Genomic DNA, 22821 nt, shown 5'->3' with positions numbered 1-22821 from the left:
TGTTCTGATTCATAGTCTTACTTTTACATCTGCACAATGTTCTTTTTCCATCACGGGGTAGATGGACTGAATGTGATGACAGCACGCCAATTCAGGAAATCTCTCCTGCCACATGCCATCAGACTTTATAACAATAGTTAAATAATCTGGTCTTTCCATACAGTCCATACACACTTTATCTGTTTTTTCTGTTTTTCTTTCCTGCTACATGCCATCAAACTGTACAATAATAGTTATAGAATCTGGTCATCTAATACAGTACATGCACACTTTATCTGTTTTTCTTATGCCCACCAGTCCACTGATGATTGTTTATCTGTTTCACTGCACCTTATATTTTATTTTATTTTTTGCACTATAATAACTACCTCTTTTTATACATTATCTATACTGTGTATATTTGTACATTGCATTTTATACTGTAATTAATATGTTATTTCTTCTTTTTATTTCAGTGTGTTGCTTATATCTTTTATGTATGTAAATGCTGCTACGCCAAAATTTCCCAGCTTGGGATTAATAAAGTATATCTATCTATCTATCTATCTATCTATCTATCTATCTATCTATCTATCTATCTATCTATCTATCTATCTATCTATCTATCTATCTATCTATCTATCTATCTATCTATCTATCTATCTATCTATCTATCTATCTATCTATCTATCTATCTATCTATCTATCTATCTATCTATCTATCTATCTATCTATCTATAACTTGGGGGAAAAAAAAAAATTGAAACAGCTGACTCATTGCACACGGAGCCAACGTCACAGCTTCAATTTCACTCACAACGCCGCAAACCATTGCAGCCACACACATGCTGATTGCATTCTCTTTGTGATACTAAATTTAACGTGAAGATAATCTTCTTCATAAATACTGATGCGCTTTGCAGGTAAGTGGGGTAGGATGATTATCATGTGTACTGCTCTGATTTATCTGCCGGCACTTACTTATTAAATAACGGGCGCACTTAAGCACATTTCAGGTGGGCCTAATTTAGAGATAGGTACTTTTTAAGCCGACCATATACAGAGATGCAATTTTTGATCAAAGAAACATTGTTATTTACGAGAGCCTATTTTCAAGGCCTTCTTTTTTGCTTTTGGTAATCAGACACACAATAAACCACCTTCCCCAAATCCCGCAAGTGCCAGCAAACACATATTTTTGAATTCCTGACTCTAAGAGCTCACTCTGGAGAAAGAGGAATAAATGCCTCTAATGGATCTGTGCAGTATTTTGGATGTGCTTCCCAAAAAAATAAAAGTTAAGCACCCCTGCTGTCCAAGTCTAAATATAAATGGCTTCTCCCTCGCATCTCTTATCTTATCTCGAGCTCTGAGGGACTCATGAAGGCAGCTTACTCTGATTACTTTGCCAATTGCATTTCAAAGATATAATTAGTAAGATAATCCACTCTTTTACTCAAACCCCGCATTATATAATTGTATGCATGAAACACTGCCAAGTAGTCGCTCCAGTTGTGTAAAATGCTGTGTAATCTCAAAATCAAATGCCTTTGAGAAAAATGCATGATCAGTAACACTATACACACTGTAGCTACTTGGATCTCAGAACTCAGCCACGTGCTGACCCGGTTTAATTAGGGTACATTTGATTTAATATTTGGCAAGAGAGATACGTGAGGGTTAATGATGAAGAATGTTGAAGACCATGGTCCACTCTTCAGACATCTAATAAACCTATCAATTATGTCTTGTATTTGGAATAATTATGATCCGTCATTATCGTCTACTCCCTGTGTCCAGCAATTACAGAGCAAATTCAAACTATCTTAATATGTCAGGACTGAACTAGTGGAAAAAGAAAAAACGGAGACTTGTATCAGTTTAACGGTACACTTTGATAATTCAGCCAAATTGTGCAGAAGAATATCAGGTGTGAGGGGTTAGGGTTGCAGTATCACATTGGCAATCCGTAAGAGGAATCATGCAGAGACACTAATTTGGGAAATTGGGAACACAATATTGGCCCCCGAAACATTATATGAAGGTAAAGTGTAATAAAGAGTGTCTCAGCTTGGAAGAACACCACTGCCACCAATGCACCAGCTGGCTTAAACTCGACAGTGGTTGGGGAAGAAAAAAGAAAAAAGAAAAAGCCACAGAAATATCATTTTCAACCACAGCATCCTCCTTATTCTCATCATGTTGCATCCCCTTACAAGCTTCCTCCCTCTCTTCACATTTGTTGCCCTTCATTATTTTTTAACCTCTGGCTCGTCTTCCAACCCTCCGAGATTCTCGCTGCGTTAGATTTAACCTTGAGGCCATTTTGTTTCAAGTTATGGGTCAGCACACTCTTATCTCAATCTTGGGATTGCCCAGTAAAGACCACAGTTATATGAAGCAATAAATGTGCACACACCAGGCTCGTGATAAAATTTGCAGGAGAGGCTAATTCTCTCTCTCAAGCCACCTATACTGTGTGGTCTCAAGAGCCATTATGTACTCGAGAGGAAAAGAAGTGAATTCTCCTTTTCAGAGGCAAGTTAAAGTTGAGTGGTCAAATCTAAAGGGCCCTATTAGAGGTCCCCTCCTTTGAACTAAATAACGCCACAGGGCACCTTAAAACGGTCAAATTAAAGCTACTTCGTTGGGGTAAAGGACACAGAAAGAACACTGCCGCATTTCGAAGAAACGAAAAATGTACTTTTGGTGAATTCACTTTTGTGGGAAGATGAGACCCACACTTGTCACAGATACAAGTTCATTAGAAAAAAAAACAGAAAAAACTGAATAAACCAACACCTGATTGATTTGTATTCCCTTGAGTGCACACAAAATGAAAATAAAACATGATTCAGGATTTTAAAAAAGGTATCTCATTGACACAGCCCAATTTCTGTTACACTGATATTCCCAGACAAAAAGAACCATTCAGAAGTAAAACTAAATCCAAACAGAGATGAGTTCTTTTTGCATTTGAACCCCTCTGCCATGTACTGTCTGAAGAAACTGGCCCGTGCTGCTGTTTTTTGTTTTTTGTTTTTTTTTTTTAATCCTTACAACAGATGCATCCCTGTCCTCTATCCCCGCTATTAAAACCAAAGCCCAAAGTTTAGTCAGGCATTACTCCTGCATTCCACAAATAATGTGCAACCTTTTTTTTTGGTTTATTTATTTATCTGTTTGTATCTGATTGTCCTGTGGCTTCCTTTCATGCCAAGAACAATGGTGCCTGTGGCGCCTGGAAGCACTCGGTGCTGACACGCAGCGCTCAGAGGACTAAAAAAACTGTTTGTGACAATACCCTTTGTTTGTGTCTGGATTTATGGAGACAATCTTTACTGAATCTAAAGGCTTATACTGTGTATATATATTTTTTTTAAAGCCAAGGGAAATGCACTGGCTCGGGGTGAACTGGGGCAATGACTCACCAAGTGTGCCATGGTTGTTACACTTTAAGAATGACTTGTTTTAACAAAAAATTGGACTGTGTCCTCAAAAGTGTAGCTCCTGCAGTTGGTAAAGGTGTGAGAATATGCCACAGTAGTTATGTTGGGGTAAACTCCATTTCAAAAAGCATTTAAGAGCAGAAGATTGTCATGTTCTCTTAACCCCGCCGACTGACAGCGTCTGCTGAAGCTGTTTGGGGAGCTAATTACCAATTACCTACTGCTGTTCTGCAGTCTGAACATTCCAACATCCCCATATTACCTGAAGCCGAGATCCTCCTTGAGTGTGTGGATTCTTTATGGCTAGGGATCAAGGGATGTGTATTTTGATGTGCAACGTATAACCCCACTGCATCCTCGGTGCACACTGCACGTGGGAGACTTCAAGTTTAAACAAAGCGAATACTTTCCCAGCAAAAGACAACCACCACTGTGAGCGAGTGCTCCAGATTTTAACTGAAGTTCTGAAGCCAAAACTGGAAGACGCATCAAGTCAGTTTGACATGAACGCTTAACATCTCTGGATTGCCCGAAGCCACTGAGAAGAATACTGCGTGCAGTATGCTTATTGACAATAGAATCCAATCCTGCGATGTTTACACAGCTTTGGAATAGTGACAGAGTTCCTGCACAACCAAAGCTGTGTGTAAATGCTACAGGAAGGTGTTGTTGACGAAAAGAGTGTGAAGGACAGATTTGCATTTTGCTGAAGCTTTGAGGGGCATATTCCACCACATCTGTCATTTCTGTCACTCATACATTTGAAATCAGCTTTCCACTATAACTGAAGGTGCTGCTGTTTCACCATGAGTTCGGTTGGTGTTTGCATAGAGAGGGCCTGGAGCTTTTGAGTCGACAGAGAGAAGAGATGCAAGTGTTTATGAAAGTAGGGAGACAAAAGAGACGACTGATTTCACCTTTGTTTCATAACTACAGTTTGAAAAGGACATTGTAAATCATATTGACTCGAGAAGACAAAAGGAAACAGCCCATTTTCAGGTTCATACTTCAAAAATGTTTCAATGCTTAAATCCTGAAAAAACACATTTCTCATACCTATAGCACTTTTTATTCCCCTTGTCTGAACCTTTGTTTTAGTTCCTCTCTCTTTAAGTCCCCTCCCAGAAAAGTCCAGTCTGCTCTAACCCTAGTGCTCACAGACCTGAGCAGGCACCACCCACTGTATTTCCGCAACCACGCCATCCGTGTTTTTGCAACCACAAGACTGTGCGTTGCAGAGAGCAGTGACTGTATATTTGTAACATCACAACATTACAGAAGTTCCAACAGCTAATTTGAAGGCAGCTGACAAATCCTGGCTGTGTGTATTTCTGTTTGTATTGATTGTTTTGAACGAAACCTTACTTCTTACAATATGGGACCTTTAAAGCTACCATGTGTAAGTTTCTGGAGAAAGATGGTTGATCGTTGGCTTGCACTCAGTTTAGGGAATACTGACGTGAAATGCTTTGGGTTGGAAATGGACCAAGACACCAGCCTAAAGTGTAAGTTCTTGGTGACCTGGGGATTAGACTCAGTGATCGACTATCTCGCTCCAGAAAGTTTGGTTGGTCATACCAGATCAAGAAAAGATGCCTCGGCAAAACTGCAAACGTAGGAGGGACCGTATCTTGGCTCTGGACTCTAATTTCCCCTCCTACTTGCTTGTGAGTAGATGGCCCATACAGTATGACTGGATCAGAGCCCTTTTCAGCGCGACAGTCTTATGCACTCAGCAGTGAAGAGGAAGATACACTTTATTGAAATGACTTGTGGTCACTGAAGCCTGAGGGCTAGAGTTCATATGCAGAACACTCGCTGTGCCCTGGGTGGCAGTGAAGGACGACCCAGTGAAAGCTGTCACAACTACCTTTTTGCCACGTCATGTTTGAAACTGTGTAGTTGTTCTGCAGCCAACATGAAAAGTGGAGGGGCATAATTGGGCAATGAGAGCGTGGCTATCTCAAAGCAACAGCCCCATTTCCTGAATATCTCTGACATAAAGCGAGGACAATCTAGTTATAGTTGAACAGAAAATCAGTTCAGTTCATTCCTCTAGTTATTTGAATGTACTGTGTGTGTTCATTCAGTACTTGTCTAGTGTGTTCACCTGTTTTTTTAAACTGGCACTTGACAATTTTTTTTTTTTTTTTTTTTTTTTTTTGCATGACGTGTCATTGTAAAGTAAATGTTGATTGCACAATGAAATGACTATAGAATAACGACACCATCAGCATTTAAATTGGGTCCCCATGAGCCTCGGTTTCACCATGCAGTTCTGATTGCCTGGCACAAAATCTGCTGGGAAAATGAAGGCTCGATTTACGGTATGACCCTATCTGCTTTCATGTCTCCATTACAGACTAATGGGTGAATTAACTCGTGCTTTTTCTCTTCATGCCCCCCCCCTCCCTTACCCTGCTGTGGGTATTTCTTTGCACAAAGCAATATTCCAACTATGTTATTACTCAATTTAAAATGATGACACCTTAATAAATATGCTTATTAATCCTCCCCTCTTTCCAAACTGGTGTTAAGTGCTTCTTTACCAAATAAAAACAATATAACAAAATCAAATGCAGCATGTCCTGTGTTGTCAGTAGTTGCTCGACTCCTTGCGTTAGTCTTTGCAACTAACCTGAGGCACCAGATGTTTTGTCACACGGAGCCATCTGCAAAAGTGCCGCTAGAATTTTTTTTGGAAAAGGGCCGACTGGTTATAGTTAACCATCTGTCTATCATCGTCTATCATGGGCTTGTTCAAACAGATCAGCGGTAACAGTGCACTACCAGTTGTAGCACTGACTGAAGTCATTCAAGAGATGAGTGAAAACTGTTGCTCTTCATTGCTCGTCCTTCAATGAGATATACTCTCCAGTTCTTATATAGCCGTTGTTATAGCAGCTATGCTAACCACTTGGGGGTTTGCCATTAGCTGTTTTCAAACAAACAGTGGCTCTCTCACTGTTCATCAAACAGGACAAAATTGGCAAACCATGTAATTACAACACCACATATTGCAGACATGGAGCAAAAGACATTTTTTTACCATAAGCTTGCACTGTAAATGAAGCAGCTGTAAAATATTGGATAGATTTTTTTTTTTGAGCACCAAATCCCCAGTTGACTCATTTCAAGATCAGAATTTGAGCCATTCTGTCCAATGAGATTTGGAAAGCGTAGAAGAGCAGTGCCTTTAAATTGTTTTCCCATTGAACTGGAAGTTGGCGGCTTGATCAATGGTAGTCTCTAGCTGCATGGACAGCACAGTACAAAATGTACCTATGTGGATGATGTAGGTAATTTTCCCTGCTTTCATAAAAACCCCTTTGATTTCGGCCACAAGCACATAGCTTGAAGCCCGGCAAAATGGATTTTTGCGAGATCATGTCAAGGTAACTTTGCTACACCTGTTCCAACAATAATACCAGTTGGAAACACTTGAGGGCAAATGTTGAAAATATGTCCATCTCATTGTTAAAGAAGAATTATTCCAGTCATCAGTGGCCATTTATTTAGGGTTTATATCATGTTGTCTTGATTAACATAAGGAAGATTTGTAGATTCCATTCATTGCTGTTATCGGGTTTCACAGCTCTCTATTGTTGTGAAATGCACGGATGGTGGTGTTGTCACATCTACAATACATAAATACATTTATTGTAAACAGAGTGGTAGCTAATTACTATGATGGGGTCTGTTTCCAAATGACAGCCCGTGACTTGAATGCAGGATAGATGTTTCTGACTCTTCCTCTGCATATACTCCGCAAGTGTAAATTATTTCTTAGAGGGTTTTGAAAAACAAAAAAACATCAGCTTCTTTCATCTGCACTGTAGACAGAGAGCAGTACAGTTTAATGTTCTCCATAAAGTGACCCGCACATGTACCATTAACACCGAATGGAGCAGTCCCAGCCATTCCATTACTTTTAAAACCCTACTTGAACTCCTAACCCTTGTCGACATCCGCATGCGTGCACACAAAATGGATGAGGAAAAAAAGAAACGTTCGTACATAGTAGTTGCACACTTTGACACACACTCGTACTGATTTCGAGGTGAAACAGCACTTTGTTTTTAAATACCTCTCAGCTGTAAAAACACAGAAGCTCCGCGTGAGCTGATTAATTCTGGCAGCGTGCCAGTGAGGGGCCCTGTAATAATGTAACACAATGTATTACTTACAGAGAGGTGCACATGGTTGAATTTTTAACACCTCGGAGGTAATGATTTTTTGCCTGACCAGCAGCAGTAACCACAAGATATTTATGTACAGAAGAGCTCCTTTCTGCCACGACTAAGTCGCAATAGAGATTAAAAAAGGGGCGCATCAGCAGCTGAACGTGGCACCATTATTCTTGTGCAGTAGTGTAAGTCAAGTGTGTGTAAGTAACTTTGCTAACCCCCTGTGGGAGAGAGAGAGAGAACATGGTGGCGTCAGGGAATGGGGGCCTCGTCCCCTCCGTGCTTATACTCTAACCAGGCATGAGACATTGGCCCTGACTGCTACGCACCCCGAGTCACGGTCACCACAAGTTAAGTGACCAACTCCAATGCATCGCCGGGGGCCAAATAACCGCTCACATCACTGGAAACCTGAACATATGTGACACGCTCTTGAGCGAGTTGTGGGCATATGGTCCACCGCTTGAACAGTAATCTTCGAAAGGCAAGTTTGTGTGAGCTCGCGGAAATGAATTGGTGTTTGCCTGTTTGCCTTTCGTGTGTCCGCTTTCTGCTTGCAGGAATGAGAGATGGAACAAAAATGTGACGCACGCTGAACGAGCAGCTCAACCTTTCATAGCGTGTCAACAAACAAACATATGACATGCAAATCGGAGAGAGATTGTCTGGTGCTTTGCAAATATTTGGCCCTGTTACTGCTCTAAGCGTTCGCTGTCTTCCCCTTTGCGGTGCACGGGCGCTTTTCCCGAAAAGGTCACTGGTTCATGTTTAATCGCAGCCACCCCCCCACAATTTTCCTGCGGACATTCAAATTGGCATATGGTGCAAACTGTACACAAACACGGTGGAAGGGTGAGGATGTTTTGGGTTTTTCATTTCTCACCTCCCCAATTATGATTCTGCTTGCATACGACTGCATTTAGCGAGAGGGATTACAGACATGCTGGGGTTTTTTTCTGTGCATAATCAGTTTTATATTCACAGTAGTTGTGACCTTATTACCGTGGCAGGGGTTTTAAAAATTCACATCACACCAGAGGTGGGAACTCTGTCTCTTTACCTCCAAAAATGAGTGAGGATTTAAGGTCGGCCTGAGTGTACGTCGAGCGTGAACAACAATGACTCATCGGGAGTGCTGGGCTTAATTCCAGCAGTCGTTTCAGCAAGATACCGACTGAATTCTCCAATCAGAAGAGAATTGGCTCAATTCTTTCTCATATCTGTGAGCTTATTGTGTTGTGTGTTGATTTAAGAGACAACAAGTCAGGGCAGTGTGAGGTGGTTTTAAAAAAGTCATAGAGGGGGAAAAAAACAGTCCCTATCTGTGTTAATTATGGGACATGGACAGAAATGAATTAACACCTCTCCAGGCAGTGCGTTGGTATCACCAGTCAGGGTCAGTAATTTCATTTGAGCATGCACATGAGTAAATAAAGTCAGCCATCCGGATGATAATCCGGGAAACATGCCGCACAATCCTACTGTACAGATAAACAGGTAAAATCCTCTTCAAGTGGCTGTACACCAGCTGCAGCATCCTCCTGTAATCGTCTCTATTTTTCTGTTTTTCTCCACGCTAATTAAAATCTCTCCAATCTGTGATGTTATTTTGTCTTTGTGTGTCTTTATATTCAATTTGGCTTTTTCCATCCCACGTTAGCCAGGGAAAAAAAAGAAAGAAAGAAAAATACCAGATGTGATATATTTGTTTCTCAGCAGGATACGATTCCTGTGGCGTTGGGGCAAAATTCTATATCAGTAGACCTCTCATGGAAATAATGCTGTCCCAATAGGGGTAAATCTGGGGACATTTCTGGGGACTGTGCCAGCTGGGGATAAAGCAGCAAATACAGAGACTGTTCCTGGAAAACTGGGGCATCTGGTTTCACGAACTAAAACTGCTTGCCTTGGAATTCAGACCTCTGACTTATCTCTCCTGTTAAGAGCTCTATTGGCAGCTCAGATAAGCCTGGATTGGACAGTGCTCACAAATGAAGGTTTCTGCAGTATACTTACATTAAGTCAGTGCAATTTAAATTAAGGTGATTTCTTCAGATGAGAATTTAAATACTTTCTCTCTGTTTAACTTTAATGCATTAGGAACATCAAGTGCTTCCCCCTACCTCCACAAAACTTTCAAGGCATTAAGTAGGTATAATCCTGATCGTGTTTTCTTTCCCCCGTGCCACCTGTAGGAGAGGAGGCGCTGACTATGTACCTGGCCAAAAACAAGCTGGACAGGAAGCTCGCCAACGCTACTCAGAACGTGGAAGCCCTTCATCAGCTGGCCTCGTCCTACTTCATTGACCGTGACGGCACGATGAGGAAGCTGCATGAGATACAAATATCCACCAATGCCATCAAGGTTGGTGCATTGTAAACATATATACGCACACACGCACACAACACACACAGCACACATATTTTTTGAGTCATGTCTGTGAGATGAATCATGGATACAGTATGCTCTCTGATGAATTCTAGGTCTTGTCATATGGAGCAAAAAGTAAATAGGACAGTTATTAAATTTACACGAAAGATGCAGCTGAAAGTGATAAATACAATGCTTGTTTGTTTTACTTCAAAGGTAGCAATCATTAGCATTAGGTAGCATTAACTACATTATTAATATTTTTACAACAAATATCTCAGTATATAGGCCTATGGCATTTTATGTATTATTTGCCTTTTTAACCTTCATTAGAAAACTAATAAAACAAAACAAAATAGATGTTTGTGAGTGCAATCTAAAACAAAGTTTACTACAACTCCTGGAAAGATAATGTCATGTGAATTTGATTTTTTTTTTCATTATTATTTGTTAGCATGAGAACTACAGTTGTAATGCATGTAAAGAAAATAACTCCACATACGAAATGGAGTTTGTGCTGTTTTTGGCTTATCAGCGGAGATTTCAAATTGTACATTTTCACATGCGAACACACATTCATACACAACTGAACTTCTACATGTGGAAAGACAAATAGGCACATAAAATGACATGAAATTTGCTTCTTCACATGTAAATTCTGTATTTTCAAACACTTTTAAGAATTGAGTTACAAAAAAATAATGCCACATATGTAAACATTTTCACAAGAGACTGGCTTCGTTCACATATAATTGAAAATGTCCACATAAGAAAATGTCACATAAGAATTACACATATTCATACACAACTGGCTTTCCTTCACATGTGGATTCATATTTCCACATGGAAACATGATTAAGAGAAGGAAAAGATTGTCCATTTCTCAGCTGTCAACAGATAAAGGTTGCATTCTCAGTAAAGTCCTGCCTGCACTTTTGCTAATGTGAAAAGGTGAGGCGAGGTTTCCTGTCAGGAAGAGAAAAAATAAAGTTTACTGTCACTGAAACATGTGATTTGACAGTCGGTGGTAGTCATTGTGACTGCGAAACATAAATAGGAAGAAAGTGCATATCAATAAATTTACTCTGGCGTACATTGTGAGTAGCAGTAACCAATACGCTGCTTCTCATGCACAAGCAAAAGTATTCATATGAAAGAGGAGGTGTAATAAAAATAAAAGAATGCGAAAATGCAAGCAGGTTCAGGTCAAACAGACTCTATATTTACATGCATGTAACTGAATGGTTGCCTCTTTTATTCTAAACATGTTTACTGTAGATTGATTTAGGCACTTGGACAAATGGCAATCCTGTTTTTTTTTATTTTTTATTTTCTGTCTCCTATTTCTGTTCTATTTCGGCTGTGAGCGACTGATAACCGGAGAGAAAAGAAGAAAATGGGATTTTTAAGCTGCGTGAGCCTGCTACCTGCAAATGCTTGCCAGTTGTGGTCATTTACATGCCTATTCAACCAGGGAGACCAAGGGGAGGGGGACTGGGGAGAGCAATTGTAAAATCTAGAATATGAATAACATCGAGTAAATCCAAACAGGTTGAGTTTTTGGAGCATGTTGCATTAATTAGGCTAAATGTTCATTAACGCCTCAGGTGAAGAAGGAGCTTAGAGCTTAGAGTAAGGTTTAGTTAGCAAATTCACAAAGTGAGCACATAATGCATCTCTCTCTCTCTCTCTCTCTCTCTCTCTCTCTCTCTCTCTCTCTCTCTCTCTCTCTCTCTCTCTCTCTCTCTCTCTCTCTCTCTCTCTCTCTCTCTCTCTCTCTCTCTCTCTCTCTCTCTCTCTCTCTCTAAATCATACGAACTGTGGATTGCACTTTTCCTCAAATGGCACGTAAACAAACACAATTCAAAGTGTTGCTGTCAGCTCCCACACTTAAAAATGTAACGTCATCAGTTTCAGCTAATGCTTGCTGAAATGGAAACATTCGCAACAACATATTGCAAGACTATCGCAAGAAAAAAATTGTCTAAAAATGAAGCATGGCCACAACAACCCAGGCCCAACATAGTGTCTATTAGTGAATCATTATAATTCCACGCGTATACCTGTATAACAAATGAATAATTCTGCTCAGGGCCCCCAGGACAACATCCACTGTCTGCTATGACCTTGCTGATATGTTTCACCAGGCAATACATACATGCCACAACTGGGGAAAAAAAAGAAAAGAAAGATGGAGGGGGATTGAACCTCAGTGTGCAGCGCTGCTTCTGGGATGTTTTGTTTTTGTGAAGACGTCAGCTTGATTAACAAGTCTGCAGTTCAGCAGCAGCAGGGATCGCTCGCTTCCATTATGCTTGCAGAATAGTTGTGGGGGGACCCTGATAAGCCAGAGCACCTAAGCCTTGATGGCTGATTGTGAAATGCATCATTGTGTTTTCTAGTATTATTCCACCTCTATATGTATAACCTGTAAATTTGCCAGATATATCACAACACAAATACGCAAAAACCTTGCACCTGCAGCGGCATCGTGACAAAGACAATGTGCTCGCTGTGCAAATGTCATTCTGTCGGGCTCTCCTCTTTTAAACATGCACTTTTGCAATGAGGAATCCACATGAGTGCCGCAAACATACCATTTTAATGCTTTTATGTATTTTAACTCATACTCATTAACACAGCATTCAGACAATGAGACAGCTGTGCAGTCAATAGAAAATGTTTATTATTATTTTAAGGTGGGAGAAGAGACATAAAACGCACACACTGTTGCAGCCTCAGTACTGGAGGAGCTCCTTGTAGTACATATGGAAATAGAGGCGAAAGCACTTCAGCAAACAAAGCTGCTGGTAGACTTGTGCTACTCCGCCACAGTCAAATATTACCTACACTGAGTGAGTTTTAGCTGGTGTTAATTTCAAGCCCAGGTGATCATAATTATTCAGACTACTTCAGTTTTCCATGGGGCTGCAATCGCACGAGTCTCAGCAGGTGGAAAAAAAGAACAGATTGCAGATGAGAGAAGAGGCAGCGCAGCGCAAAGAAAAGAGGAACGCTGCACCATCATATGGACTTTCATCCTGCAGCAGCGCGTCACCTCCCGTAAATATCAGTGAAGACCATCTGAACTTCAGATCCGGAGAGATTACAGAACAATAACATGGGACTAAGTCTTTGATTTATCTGGGGACCTCCTCGAGTGTCCCTTGTGGGTTTGTTTAAACCACAATTCTCGTGAGATCACAGTTTAGATTTGTATTAGATCAGCCAATATGGGTACAGTTAACCGCATCCAGTTTGGCTTAAATGAAAACCATTTGAAATTGAATCATGAGCTAAATAAACATTTTGGCAAGTGGTGATCATCGCTTTGATGTAATCTGACACTGCTGATCTGGGGAATAGGAGTTTGATTTAATTGAGTTGATGTTTTTTAACATGCCACACACATAAGCATAAGCAAAAAAAAAAAAACACCTCAATGTGAATACTGCAATAATGACTGTAAAGCCTCATCTGAGCTAAAAATGGTTCGGTTACATCACTCATGTATTCGATAACCCTATATTGGCCTTTTTTGGAGCTTCTTCTCTTCTTTTCATTTGATTGAATTCAGCCTGGGGCAATAGAACATACAAGATTAACTTATTTACAAAAAAGAAAAAACATCATAGAACTTCAATCCGATGTGGATATCTTATTTAAATAATGCACCAGTCTGTTGCAAAATAACCAGACAGATGTCTGTGCACATCAAACTGCTCAGTTATTGTGAGTGTTCTAACCAAACCGCTAGTTTTTGCAGTGCAGATCAGCAGGAGTGCAACCGTCCTGGAGGCATATTGGACACACACGCACACAATTTTAACTTATCTTCCCTCTCTACATCACCAAACATCCTCAGGACTGACCATTCCTGCCAATCCTCTTTCCATGTCTTCATCCCGGGTTATTGGGCTACAACCGCCAGCTCCATGCCCTCTTCGCCAGCGGGTCTGGCAAAAGGCGCATTGATAAAAACACATTCTTAATGCAATGACCGAAATGTTGTCAAAGAAACAGATTGGTGTTGATGGAACAGGGAATAGGTTACTCTGGTTGTGGGTCAGTGTTTTTTCTTTGAGTCATTAAATCTTCTTTTCAGAAATGTGATTTAAATGAATAAAAAAATTAGTGGTTAGTTGATTTTTGCTTTAGTATGGCCATGTGCATGTTGGTCCTGTCTTATTAATGACCACATCTGGTTATAGAATATAAGAAAAAAAGCTTTGTTTAATTTCATTTTTATAGAAATTGAAAATTAAACCATTTTTGAAATTTCCCTCACACATTTTGGCCAAGGAAAAGAAAAATGCCTTTTATTTTCTACTATATATATTTTTTATTTTTAGAGTGAAAATCAAATAACCACGCAATTATTTTATTACATGAAAATGGCCACAAGGACCACTGATCACAAGTGCAGTATTAGTTGAGTGAATCTTTTGCGTATAATGGGCATGGATGCCTCTGTTATAAACTTGTGCCGATCAGTGTGCAATTGACACAGCGCCTATAAATAACTCAAAGGGTTGATTGTTTTTATATTTCCCATTTCTATTCAGTCAGACATGAAGCAGACTCCTCACATAAAACTGAATGAATTACTCCTTTCAAAATCATTTTCACCTGTTCGCTGTTATAAATACAAATTGCCTACATGGTTGAATGGCGCGTTGTTATTTCTCGTGAAGGATTAATTGCCCTTCTTTCAGCGAAGTCTCAGAACAGTGTTGAAGTTTTCCATAAGTCCAAAGCTCCCGCAGCTGCTGCCATGCACCTGGACCTGTGCACCTGCGCTAAGTAAAAGAAATCCTTCAAACCAACCCTCCCATACACCCACCAGTGCTCCACCTCCCTGTCTACATTCAAGAAGCAACCTTCCTAGCTTTTTGTTGTTGTGAGTGACAAGTGGATTAAGGGGTTCTGGCAGATGAGACTCCAGGTAGCAGGAAGTCAACCATGACAACATTAAGCAGACCTGACAGTGGCTGCTGAGTCAGTTTCTCAGGAAGGGAAGGCAGGAGGTGTTGGAGGGGGGAAGGAGTACCCATACAGCACACACACACACACACACACACACACACACACACACACACACACACACACACACACACACAAAGGTACTGCAAAGCTGAGTGGACTGCATGTCTACTGATCAAGACTGATGGACCTGTAGCATATGTCAAGAGGTGAGGCATGTCTGAGTGTGGAAAAGGGCTCGGGATGGATTGATGATCGAGTGAGTCTGCGCATTGGTTAATGGGAATGCGGGCATGCAAGATAGCTTGTCTTTCACCCACCTACTGCATCCTCGGAGAGTTGGTAATGACTTGTTTGAAACTCACAATGGATGTGTGTTGCTCTTCTAACAGGATAAAATAGCAGCTTAATAGGTTTGCTCTATCAGGCTAAACAAACATTGCTGTGTACACGCAGGGCATAAAGTAAGTAGTGTACATTGGGAATGGCTGAGCACCTATAGTGTTGGGGTTTGTTTTTATGTTTGTTTGGCAGAGTACAACAGTAATGTACTCGAACAAAGGGGATTTCACTTTACATTGAATTCAAGGTTGTCCATGATTCCCTGTTTGTTACAATCTGTTTTTAGGCTTCATTACTGACTAAGCATCGTGGTCAACTGCCCAGGGTTCCAGGCTCGATGTGGGTAATTGCTCTGCGGCAATCTAATTAACAAAATCAATGATAAGTGTGTTAGGATGAGTTAATTACTATGCATTGTCTTTAAGTTCCGGTCTTTTAAAGGTGCACAGTTACAGCTCATTCAGATTATATTATGCTTACGTGAAGCATATTTCTAGGTAAACGCATACATGGCGCTTTGGAGAAAAAAAAAAATATATCCATCTGAAGATCAGTTTGGCAGCATTTCTTAAAAATTGACATCACCTGGCCATTCACGCACACTGGGTATGTGCATGCCTTTATAAACAGGAAGCAGACTGTGTATTCTGGTTGTTTGGTTGCTTACTCACAGAAAACACAAGGCAGGGAAACCTTACCGTTCTTCACCGAGTCCTCCTGGATAATGCTGTTTCGGTATCCCTCCTCTGTAAAGCCCTTGTTCATAATGCGTAGAACGCTTTATAAACATGCTTTCAGTGCTTTACAATGTGCCCACAGTGCTGTATAATCCCAATCATAAGCACTCATGAATATTCACAATGCTTTATAATAATCATAACAAATCATTACACAGATGTCTGTAATGTACAATAAGCATTAGTATACTGGATTAGACTAATGGAATTAACCCGACAGCATTTTGTCTTTCTGTTCTTGCAATGACTTAATCTTATTTTTAGTTTAAGCAATCAATGACCACTCTTAGCTACTTATAACCAGCTTGTAATTTATTACATCGGAATATAACCGAGGGATTTCACTGCTTTACTCAAAGCACCTATTGGTCACCTACAGTATATGACGTGTTGTATGATGATAATGATTACAATATATTGCAACGAATTTTAACACACTGTGATCCTTGAAAAAACAGTGAGTGGCCAGCAGATGTGAAGTATCGATACTTAACTTTATAAGTCATTAAACAATGCTTTGAAATGTTTATTTATTCCCTTTTCTAAGCGCCTTTATCTAAGATTACACAGCACTATTGTTGTAATGCATTAAAGGTCTTTGTAGAAAGTGTTACTAACATTTTTTTTTATTATTTGTCTTTCTGAATAGATAAAATATAATACCCATTCCGTCAATGTGCAAACTCAATTATACAATATCATATGACACAACACATACTCCAAGTTTACATTTGCCAGTGGTGCTACATACACTTATAGGCCCAATTACGAAGTGAATGTGTGTGTTGGGGTGTCTTTCCCGTAAATCTCTGTTTCTGCCATCCAGAAATAAACGCTGAAAAACAGAGAGTTTGAGTATCTTCACCTTTGAAGGAGTTTTCTTAAAGGTCTGTTGTCAGTGACCTAAAACCTAAAAATTGTACCTGTGTACTTGTGGACAGGGCCTGAGGAGCACACCAGAAGTTCAACATCTGCTCTTAGTTTCAGGATGCAAACATACGTTGTCCCGACTAACAATTCGGTGCAGCTTTGGTCACAAAAAGAGACGGTAAAGGATGAAATATGAATACCTTGATTGTTCAGAAAGATTGGTATCAGAGAGCAGAGTTGGCGCAGCCCTCGGTAATGACCGATCACATTAACTCCTCTCATCGCGGCAGACAGATCTCTAAGAGGCTGGGAGTCCAGGGCACCATCTCTCCAAAGAAAAACATTCTCCTGTCCTCTACACTATAATTTGCATTGCATAAACCTAGAGAGCTGTATGCATGACTCACTCACTCACTGTACTAATGTCTTAATGTGCACAGAAGGAGAAACACGCAGCTAATGGATGGATACATCGATGCACACTTCTTCAGATAGCTTTAGACAAAACAGCATAAAATATTGGCAAAATGGAAGTTTAAAGTTTTTTAAATAGGGACAGATTATGAATCATGTTTTGTAGAACTATAGAATATGTTGATTGAATTTTTAAATATGTGACTTTAATAATGTAAATAAATGCTAGATAGACCAAAATCATCCGAGGCCGAACTTGCGTTCTCGCATCCCCTTGGCTATGAATAAAAGGCAGCATAAATTGCAGTTCTCCAGTCACGTAGCCAGCAGACAGACAGTGATCAGAATGTGCAGAGAAAGCAAAGTCCAGCAGAAGGCATGGATCTATAAACACAGAGAACAAGGGGCTCTGCTCCTCCAATATTGATTCAGTATGGCTGTGAGACCTGCTTTGGAGTGCAAACTTACAATTAGGATGGAAAACACGTGTCAATAGAGCAGGAATGTTTCAGACGTTTCCTGTCTGCAAGTAAGCAGGATAAAAATCAGCTCCACTTTGTTCCACACGGATATTTGTGTGATGCAATTGCAACTTTGGCCTCTGAGAGAATTTCATTAATTTATCTGTGATAAGCTCAATGACAAGATGTCAGACAGATTTGCTCATTCTGCCTCGTTATTTGTAGCATTTCGTAGGTAACACACAAATGTTCAAATTTAAGTTATTCTTCATTTGGTACTTGGACTGTAATAATAATTATGATAAAGGATCTTAAAACTAAAATACATCAAAAGGAAGCACTGGGCCGTATTAATGAGAGAGCCTCTTTTAGCAGTAATTCTAACTGAAAATTAGTAAGCAAATGTATGCAGATGGAATTTTGCAAAACTACCAGTGCACTGAAGAAAACAGCAGACTATGTGATGTGTTTTTGTCCTGAAACTAAATACAGTGAAATATGTATGTCCTCTTCCATCAAAGACAGATTTCCAGCTTTGACATTTATGTAACTATTGGGTCATAGAAGTTGAAATGGTGGAAGAAGAACTGTTTAACTAAGAAAAAGTAGAAATGCCATAGTCCAAATGGACTGTAATGTAGAATATTTAAGTATTTATAGAGGAACAAAGGAGTGTAAAATGAACACACACACACACACACACACACACACACACACACACACGTACACAAATTCTGTTGACTGATCCAACAAGATTTATCCCCGCAGTGATGGTGTAATTGTTACCTTTGGTCATATAGCCCCATCAAAATTTTGTAGTATACTATACCGAAACCACCGGCACAGCTTCCTATTAAAACATATTAAATCAAAATGTTATAGATCACATTTTGTCATGAAATGTCCCTGCAAATCAATGACTCTGTATAGCCTCTTACACACACAACATGTCGTTTGCGCTGTGTATTTCTGTCTTACAGCACACGAGGGGACAATATCAAGCAAACAAAATACAGTGAGAAAACCTTATCGATTAGGCCCTTGTTACCCAGGGAGCACCCATTAGCCAATACCATTAGTCAATAAAGCAAAATAAATAAATATATACCCTTGAACAGAACTTTTTTTTTTCTTTACAATACACAAACAACAATCGCCTTTGATTTGGAAAAGAGGCCGCATATTGTGCAGATGTCAGGGACAAGCTGCTGGATGCCCGCTCCCTTCCACAAAAATGTCCCAAATGGTTTTGCCCGCCAACTTTTCTTTGGCTCTTTGCCTGATATCACAGACCGCTTTCCCATGATGGATAGCAGCTATCCGAGAAACCAAAACAAAAGAGTGACCAAAATCTGTTAACTTCCTCTGAGGGAATGTAACATCAGGTTAGGGTTTCTCATATAGGATGTAGTACATTCACATATAGTGTGTCAAACAGGGAAAACAAAAACCACAGTGTGCCATCGAAGTGAATCATGAGGATGTGGAGATCAAGTTTGTAAATACACTGAAGTCACCAAATAGAATTTTCCATTTTAAGGCTGAAGCAAACATCATATGATCTTAAGTTGCACTTTTTTGCCATCAAATCTAGTTTCTCAAAAAGTCATTTAAAGGAAGAAAATGCTCTTTGGGAAAATATAATAAGTGTTCTTTTATAGTCTCACCAGCCAGCGTGGAGTATCAGTGTTTGAGGCTGCAGCTTGCAGGCATAGATGTAGAAAGATGGCCATGGTGTTTGTAATGTTACCCATAGCTTCTAACTCCTGGCTGCCCTCAAAACGGGCAGAGTTGGCACACAGACCTCTTGGACAGTCTGTCAGTATAATGAACCGTCATCACAGTTGCAATGGAGGTCTCTGCAAACCACAGATATGTTGAAACTTCACATTTCTTTATGATGCTACTTCAAATTTCTCTAGGTCCAGTCAAAAATTGTCTTTTGCACTGTTCATATGGTCAGGTTAGATGAAGGCACAAAAGTTAGCCAATTAGGGTTTATAAAAAAAAATATGGTTTGATTTAAAATACTGATGTCATGTAAAAATTTAAATGTATCATTGCTTTGAACCTGCCAATATTTTATCCGATCCTGTAGACTGGACTGTGAAGTCATATTATTTGTCTGATATTTGCCTCCCCAAAAAGGCAATGAAACCTCAGGCGAGGTGCCGTGGTGACGTCCAGATGTCACTCAAAGAATCCAAATAACTTTAAGGGATAATGTTATTAAATGTGTTATAAAAACCAAACGTAGCGTCACTGTTGTCATAAATGGAAAAACGATCTATTGAGACCAAATCCATCTTTTGTCCTAGTCTGTAAACATGTTCATTTCTGCTGTCATTTGATGCATTTTCATATGGGGGTCTATGGGGACAAACTCACTTTTGGAGCCAGCCTCGAGTGGCTAATTGAGGAATTACAGATTTTGGCACTTAGGCGGGGAGAGGTTGCCACTTGCTCGCAGGCCATAGTGCCAGTGTTTGTTATAATGTGCCCTCTACAGTGGCTAAATGGGCAAGAAAACATGAAAAATGCAATTTGGGCTGCGTGACAACTTGTCTGTGCCGCTGCCCTTTTTCTTCTTTTTTTTCACTCCTGCTTCTCAGACTGCTGCCGCGGGCAACAAGACACACAGTAAACAAGCTTGCACTGTAGCCTGCATGTCATGGGCACAAAGTGTGCTGTTGGTGGTACTGAAGGGTAAGGGCCGTGCTGGAATCTAACCAGAAAAGAAGTGACATTTGCAGGTACGTTAATGTTAAATTGTGCTGTAGCTAATTAGCTATCTAGCCTGCAAGCTGACATTAGCGGAGCACTTATCCCCGGCGAGTGTTTGTCAGGTGGTTGGTTAAACAAGTTAAAGTGCGAGTCTACAGGCACGTCTCATGTCTGTAAGTCAGACTTAAGAAGGGATGGGAATGTTAATGTGGTTGTTGTTCACAATCTGTGGGTGTTGTGTTGTATATCAGGCTGCTGCCTGGCTCAGTGTAATGTCTGCACTGCCTATAGAATTTAATCGATGATGCTTTACTCAAGATTTGATTGGCTGAACAGAAGTAAGGTCTGTATCTACGTGATGCTTATACTAAACAGTATTCAGATGAAGTGATGCAACAGCAGGAGGCATCATCAGGAAAAGGAGGACGCAGGTGATACAATGATTTACAGAGCAGGTATGTGTGCCGGGGGAAGAAAAGTCAATTTCAGTTGGACTCAAAATGGTATCTGCTCCGTATCAAAAGTTAATTTATGCTGTCTATGATTTTTTTTTTATTTTTTTTTAGAGCATTATTTGATTAACTGTGTCATTATCAGACTACTAATGAGGCGGCAGAACGCTACGTGAACATCAGGGCAGCCAGCAGGAAATGTAACAATCAGTCTTCGATGACATCAGACATCTGTGCGGGCTAATGCAAAGCTTTCTCATTATAAACCCAGTCGTCTTTTCATCAGTGAGAGAAATACAAACAATTGTTTGATTGTTATTGGACTCCTACAGGTAGCGCATGCTGTGCGAGTTGCAACGGTTTGAATAATGAAAACACATTATGGCGTGCTTTTAAAGAGCGTGCACAAATTGCTCCCTAAGTAGCACTGATTTTATTGTTGAAATAAAACAAAATCTAAAATTGGCTAGCAATCAGAATTGTTGACGAAAGCGACAAACATTAGATGTGCTCTAAGTAAAGAATGGATTTCTTCTTTAGACTGCAGACTTTACCCAATTGCTCCACCACTAAATGTGAGGACTGATGGACTACGTGCATTGTGGCTGGCTGAATTTATCAAAGCTTTTCATCCTTGATACCCCGTTCTGTCTCCCCGAGCCTCTGCACTGCTTAAGAGGTCTTGGCTATATGTGAGCGTTAATCAAAACCAAGACATATCCCCACTGTGCTGCTGGCGCCCTCAGCAGAATGTTAGCCTTGTTATTTACCTGAGACCCACCTATCCAAAAATACATCGGCTAAAACAAATGATTTTTCTTCCTTCCTTTCCCTTGTGCGGTTGAAAAATAGGCCCCAAACCACAGCTGCGTGATGAAGATAAAAGTTAAAAAACAAAAGTCAAAGAACATCTACGTGTGACTGAAATATATATTGGGAATGAGTGGGTAAAAACTCTCGTCTCTCGTGTTGCCTGTGTGACTGAAGCTATGGCAGATCATAAGCATGCACACAGACAAACAAACAAGCATGCATAAGGCCGACAGTACTGAACAAGCTGGCCTGGGGTAACAATGTAATGAGATCATACAGTATTGGGGGGGTTCCTGTTGTACATCATTTATCTCCATGAATGTGTTGCAGCTGTTTTATTAAATTTGAAAAAAAAAAAAAAAAGAATTCTAAAAATCCATTCAACAAGGCTGCATTATGCCTTTGTAGTGTGATTCATAAATCATAGTTTTGTTCCGTCTTGTGTCAGGATCTGTATTCATCATCATTTTCACTTCTCTCCCAGCTGCACTTAACCACTGGGCTTGCATAGCTCTGATGCCTTTCCCCTCCAGTCTACCTTCTTACCTTTTCCCCTTAATTCTTTTTTAGCAGGAAAAAAATAACCCATTTAAATTAGAGCAATATTACTTTATTTCTCCACACACATTATACCTTGCTGGGGTTCTAAAAGAAATCCCCCCCCCCCCCCATAAAAAAAAAAACAAAACGTAGTTGATACAAAGAGAGTTCTCTTCCCCCCGCTGTGACCAATATCACACCTTGCTGATAGAAATAAATGACATGTGGTTGTTTGTCTTTGTGTGGCCTGAATCTGAATGCTGCGAGCCAGGACTCCAGTGTGGAAGGGAGGGTCATTTAGGAATGAAAATAAGATACCCAATGGAGTGTTTTAATGGAAATAAAATGTCACTTTTATGAGTGGGGGAAAGTGTGATTATGCAGGAAGAAGAGTGCGATTACAAATCCAGTGTGTTCGTGCATCGCATGCCGCCACGACTGTGTGTGTATGTGTGCGTGCGGCGCGTGTACTGTATATTCATTCATGCATGAAGTGTGC

General features: G+C 40.2%; 1 protein-coding gene across 3 annotated transcripts in view; it reads left to right on the top strand.

Annotated features, from left to right (window-relative positions):
- brinp1 (bone morphogenetic protein/retinoic acid inducible neural-specific 1) overlaps window positions 1-22821 on the top strand; it is a 129928-nt gene that overhangs the window by 63008 nt on the left and 44099 nt on the right. For all 3 annotated transcript variants that reach the window (XM_037117982.1, XM_037117983.1, XM_037117981.1), the window contains exon 4: window positions 9811-9980. In XM_037117982.1, coding sequence (XP_036973877.1) covers window positions 9811-9980 — 170 coding nt within the window. The remainder of the gene's footprint in view (window positions 1-9810; window positions 9981-22821) is intronic.

This window comes from Acanthopagrus latus, chromosome 12 (assembly GCF_904848185.1).
Source record: "Acanthopagrus latus isolate v.2019 chromosome 12, fAcaLat1.1, whole genome shotgun sequence".
Lineage (NCBI taxonomy): Eukaryota > Metazoa > Chordata > Actinopteri > Spariformes > Sparidae > Acanthopagrus > Acanthopagrus latus.
Note: the sequence above shows the minus strand (reverse complement) of the source record. Positions and strands in the feature narration are given on the sequence as shown.